This window comes from Micromesistius poutassou (assembly GCF_964030765.1).
Source record: "Micromesistius poutassou genome assembly, contig: SCAFFOLD_3366, whole genome shotgun sequence".
Taxonomy (NCBI): Eukaryota; Metazoa; Chordata; class Actinopteri; order Gadiformes; family Gadidae; genus Micromesistius; species Micromesistius poutassou.
Window position 1 is genome coordinate 6,326 of NW_028179307.1, and position 6,175 is coordinate 12,500.

Consider the following 6,175-nt stretch of genomic DNA (forward strand, 5'->3'; position numbering starts at 1 on the left):
CACGTTCGCGTGACAAGACAAAACAAGACAAAAAAAAAAGAAAGGGGAGAAAAACAACACTCTTTCCTCCCTTTGACCTTGCGGTCTTCCGTGGAGCGCGCTCTTATTGTGAAGCTCCGACAGAAAGGACATTCCACTGGGACTCACCTCAGGTTCCCATGCTGCCCAACGTGGGGGACCTTTGTCAACCGCTTGTTGACATTGGTAGTCACTGGACGTCCTCCGTCGCTGGTGGATCCACATCACTGTCACCTCCTCCAGCTGTGCCCACAATATGGCCCCCCACAGACGGGCCGCACCACACACAGGCAGACCCACCATGTGTTCACCATCAATCTGCCAGTGTGGGAACACACACACACTGTTTCAGCAAACACTGGGCTAACCTTTTGCCTCCATTCGTGTCACCTTTTACTCCTACGGAAACAAACAAACACACATGCGTGCATCCTGTGCGTGCGTGAATGCGTGCGTGCATGTGTGCGTGCGTGCGTGTATACATACGTGCATACATACATACACACATACATACACTCACACAAAAATGTGCCACACGCACACAGACACACACACACACACACACGGGCATCTTTGTCCATCTCCATGTCCATGCATACACACACACATTTGCGGACACAATCGTGCATGCACACACACACACACACACACACACACACACACACACACACACACACACACACACACACACACACACACACACACACACACACACACAATATATATATTCAACTTGTTAAACGACATGATAGCTGTGTTTGATTAGGAGGCTTTGACAGATACAATGCTTGTATTGTTGAAAAATTAATTGAGACAATCTCCCAGCTGATAACAAGTCATGTTCTGCAAATGTACCCTGACACAATGATTTGTTGCTGTGGACTTAAGATATGCTATGGTGCTCAGAGAGCAGTAGACTTTTTGTTAATATCCAATAGTGTTTTTTAAATGTATTTAATTGTCAATCAACTGGATTTAGTTGTAACTGTATATAAAATATATATACGAAATATACGTATATCCATGAAACCATGTAACTCATGTAGGTCTACGGTAAAAACAAAAACAAAACACAACTTAATAAATATATAAAACCCTCGGTTAATGTTAGGCGTTTATTGCACAACAAAAAGGGTTTGTCGAGCTGGGATAAATCAGCTGAAACCCCTCCCTCCGTTCGGCACTTGTTACTGGTCAGCGCGCCTGTCCGTCAATGGGAGGGGGTACAGCTCATTTCTATATGCCTGGATGTCAATTTAGCGCTCACACTGCTCTCCTCTGAATGGTGCGTAACTTGCGCGCTACGCTCCCAGTCAAGACCAATAGGAAGTTCTGTAGGCTATCACGAGTGGAATATACATGTATTGGAACAGGGGAAACCCACTGGAAGCGCGTCTACAGTAGGGCTACCTGCTCACGATATTGGATAACAAAAAGCACCATTTCGCCGGCGACTCGAGAGCTTAATGCTGATATCTGCTTTTATTTTTTAGTGAGGGGGTTGGTTTCTAAGTGAACCCGAACATTTTTTCTTTTTTTTAACGAAAAACAATTAGGCCACTCTACAAAAACTTTTTAATATATTTTTTCCCTCGTCAAGAACTTGGGGACTAACTTCCATCCACCAGACACTGGGAGATTTCATGTGGCTGGCCGTTTGACAGAAGCACGCATTGCTTGGTAAACCATCGCGGACCTCCTCCACTTCACCACGATGTCCGGCCAGGTCCTCGTCGCGTTGTTGAACGTCTTAATTCTAGCGCGTACTCTCATGGCGCACGATTGCACACCATGTGAACTCCGAACGTGTCCCGTACAACACCCGCATGGCTGCGAGAGCGGCCGGACCTTAGCCCGGGACCCGTGTGGATGCTGTGACCAGTGTACTCGGCTGGAGTGGGAGCCGTGCGGTGGCCAGGACTGGGTACTGGGCTACTGCGCGCTGGGGCTCACTTGCGCCTCTTTCAACAGAACTGGAGCTGCGTTGCTTCCTGAGATCGGAGTTTGTAAAGGTGTGTTGCTCGTCTTGGAGATCAGTTGCTTGGTGAATTGATTTGTTGGATGTGTGTGATCTTAAATAATGTACATGGGGAGATGCGTTTAAACGCGTGATTCAATGTAAATCAAGTCTTTACATCCGTATGTTATAGTGATAACTGTCCCGCCTGCCGTCGTAGGTCGATCAGCCTTCTCCATCACTATCCACGTTTCAGTCAAGCCGTGGTTTCATTGAGCGCCAGTGGTTTCCTGATCTTCTCCCACAGGTTGGATAGGTTGGCTGCCAAGCGAGGCGGAGGTCATGTTCCACGGTTCTTTAGCGTCGTTGAAGCTTTGTTTACATTTATAAACAATAACAGCAGAAGAGATCCGAGTGCTGTCGGAATGTCCGCTTTAGTAGGGATCAGTTCTGATGGAGTTAAATGGGAAAAATCTGAATTACAACCAATGAAAAGGATTATTTTGTTTTGGGTGATCAACAATATAATAGTGCCTATATAGATAATCCATCACCACTGGTTATAAATAGCTTTTTGGCTTGGATAAAAGCCCCTATTGATTATAGTGTCAAAGATCCAGAGCATGGCTCTCGGTTGAGTAAGTCTGACCACACGATTGCAAAATGTCCCCCCCACAAGTTTATTGGAAATCATATGCCTTGTAAAAATATGCTGATGCAATCCAAGCCCCCGCAGCAGATCATACCTCAGATCTGCTCCTAAACGTGCGCTCATATCGCTCGCTCATATCTCTCGCTCTTAAAGAAAGCGCTCCAGTGTTGCCTTTCAGCTGGAACAAAGGTGAAGAGAAAAAGGTGTCAGATTCTCACTAAGTGCACAAAGTTGCCGTTGTCTCCCCCTTGGGGACAAGCAGGCCTGCGGTGGTCTCCCCTAGCCCCCCCCCCCCCCAGCACAGCAACGACCAGGGGGAGACCAGCTTAGGAACTCGCACACGCAGCCCCTCCACCTGCGCTGTCTCCAGGCCTTCCACGGAGATTGAAAGGGACTGAGAGCAGGACCAAGCCAGAGCGTACACAGCCCCCTACAGGCCATCTCAACCCCCACCCCCAGCCCACTGTGGGGTGGTCTGAGCCAGGACCGTCTTGGTGGTGGTGGTAGTGGTGGTGATGGTGGTGGTGGTGGTGGTGGGTGGGAGCTCCACTAGGGCTTAGGCAGCACTGGGCCATCCCAGGAGACTGTGCTGCTGATTGGGTCTGCATTTCTGCATTTGCAGGCTGCTGGTGGTGGTGGGGGTCTCTGTATGTGTGTGTGTGTGTGGGGGGGGGGGGGGGGGGTCCAATCGCCCAGTAGCCCCTTCTGCAAATGAACAGCTTTTGGAATGGGTGGTGGAGTTAATGGCTTCTCTGATTGAGGTGTGCCTCTGTTCCTGCAGCTCCTTGAAGCCTTGGATCATACCATTGACCCATAGCAGACCCACACACACACACACACACACACACACACACACACACACACATTCATACATTCATTGCACAGTCACACACACCGACACGTGCGGCCTCCCTACGGGTCCTAGGTGGGGGTAAGTCAACACCTCCCAGTGTGTGTTCAGGGGGCCGCGGTCAGCAGGCTGCCGGGTAGCTGAGGAGGGGGTTGAGAGGGGGGGAGGCTGATCCCAGATTTCCCTCCTCGAGCCGGGCGAGGGTCTTAAAGTGATTAGGCTCGCAATCAGGAGTTGGGGGTAAATGTTTCCGCTCCAGGGTCGCTGCTTTTCTGCTCGCGGCCCGGTGTTATGGGTGGTCAGCGTCACTGACCAGAGAGTTACCGCGGCCGGGGGGGGTTGTAACACGTGGTCGTAACACGCAGTCGTAATGCGCGGGCGCAACACGCAGTCGTAACACGCGGGCACAACGCAGGCGACGCGCTTTCCCAGTCTGTTTATCCGCTTTTCTGTTCCTCTGGTGGCTCTCTGGCTGTGGTGGCGATAGATCACCGGTCCTTTGGCTATAATAAACAGCCCACTGGAATGTCTATCCTGTTTGCAAACATTCCCCCCGCAGTCAAGGAAATACTGTAGTGCCCTGAACTCTTTTGAAACCTGCAGAAGAACTTGAAGATGATTTTTTTTCCTTTTTTTTTAAGCTCGCAAATCATTTTCTCAAAGACAACTGTTGGATTCCAGCGACCATTAAACAAAGAATGAACCAAAACAATGCATGCCTGAGAACGCACGTCATCCCCTCTTTATATCCAAAACAAGACTTGTGCTTTTTTAAGACCCACATTGCAGCTCAAACACAAATTCCTCTTAAGGACATTCAACGGTTCGTGTTTCGAACGCAGGATGCGTCGTCATCCACAGAGTTCACACACTTCACTTGATGATGTATTGTGACCTTGACTTCCCGAGTGAAAGTGCAAGCATGTTGTTTGCACTTTCCTTATCCTGTTCAAATGTTCCTGTTGTGACTGCCAGCACCTGCTGTCAAGGAAAGTTGTGATTCATTTTATCTACACTACATTCCTGTAGCCTCTTATTATGTCTCTCATAATACTCTGAGGGAAAACACAGCCAGCTAAATGTTCCTTGTTTGTTGTCCTCCTCACTGCTTTGATATTAGTGCTTCCTGCACTAAGGGCTCACACTTAGCATACCGTGGTACACACACACACACACACACACACACACACACACACACACCGTCCATCCTAGCAGGAGGGTTGGAACGGACAGACTGACCGCCACAACACTCCTTCACATGCCAGCCGCGGCCCCCTGCTCCTTTCCGTATTATCTAACGTTTCAAAGACTTCCTTTTTAGCTCACTATCAGCCACGGGGGCCTCCCAGAGGTCGTCACTCTTTCATCCTGCTGTTGGATGCCAAGACAAGCCGTATCTGGACCTCGTGGCTGGGCCGCAGGGCCCGGACCTTGGCTGACCGGACCAAACCGGAAGCACAGCCTAGACCAGATTAACTTCGGTCTAGTTGAAGAGATCTAAGAGGCAATATTAGACAGGAGCTGCTTGACACCGAGGTCAAGACAACCATTAGCTAATAACAGACCCCCGTCAGGCCCCTCAAATACAACCTTTCATTTATTATGTCTGCGTTGGCCAGACGTAGTCCTTTCGCATGCTGTCAGCTGTTTTTAGCACCTCGTATATAGAGAGCCACCCCCATGGTCGGCTCAATGAAAATACCATATACCCTTTTAGGCACAGGAAGAGATAAAAAACCTCCCCTTGAAAGTGAGGACCATATTTAGGGGAAAGGAAACCGACGCGACTCACAGGGAAGGGGGAGAGGGAGAGTGAGCGGGTGGATTAGCCGGGGGCTGTTTTGAATGGAGTTCCTGTACCTCCGCGGTCCGTCTGGCAGGCTAAGCTAGCAGCTACCTAGCCTGATGGACGGTGTCATTCGTTGCCCCCCCCTCTTCCTGAGATTTGAAAGATAAGAGTAACAGCACCTGGCGCCTGGTTTTGGTCTACCCTCAGTTCTGTTGTCCAACCATTGGTGGTTAGGGTGGAGGTTTATTCATGGCTGAGGGTTCGGGGAATTTGCCATCACCCAGAGGTTGATGTTGTACTTCAAGTCAACCGAAGAGACCCTCCCCCGAGTCACATTCGTCTTACAACAGAGTCGCGTTTTAGGAATAACTTTTTCCACTTGTGTAGTCATTGATTCACTTCAGTTTGGGTAATCAATTGCATATGGAAAGCATATCTTCTTCACCCCCACAAAGCCATATCTGTCTTGAGTTATTATAGTTCAACATGTGTTCCTCGTAGTTATTAGCAGAGGTTTGCTTATTCAAACCACATCACGATCATTCCTTCAATTCCCGACAGATAAACGAGGGGGATTCTCGTCTGGGTTCACTTTCCCCTGGCTTCTTATTGACGTTTTCTTTGTACAAACCATTCTTTCCATGAGTCACACATCTCAAAAAGGCCCGTGTTTCCGGCTGCTCCGTAGCTGTTGTAAGAGGAAAGCCAGAGTATTATGATAAGCTGAGATCACGCCTCCACATTGTTGATTGAGGAACAGAAGCCAAGCCCTTGGTAACGGGTTATTCTGTGTTACGGGGTCTTTGTGTACGTATGCGTCGATGTGTGTGTGTGTGTGTGTTCCATTGTTTACTCTGCCGTCTGCAGGCATGCAGTTGGCCACCTTTAGACTCTCTGGGGGACCACAGA

The 6,175-nt window shown here is 49.2% G+C and overlaps 1 protein-coding gene across 1 annotated transcript in view; it reads left to right on the plus strand.

Annotated features, from left to right (window-relative positions):
• Positions 1-1,391: 1,391 nt before the first annotated feature.
• The window catches only part of LOC311372934 (cysteine-rich motor neuron 1 protein-like), a gene marked incomplete at its 3' end in the record, with an annotated part of 26,922 nt that continues 22,138 nt past the window's right edge, over positions 1,392-6,175 (plus strand). The window contains exon 1 of the mRNA XM_084489851.1: positions 1,392-2,030. Within this exon, the coding sequence (XP_084345977.1) occupies positions 1,733-2,030 (298 nt within the window). The 5' untranslated portion in view covers positions 1,392-1,732. The remainder of the gene's footprint in view (positions 2,031-6,175) is intronic.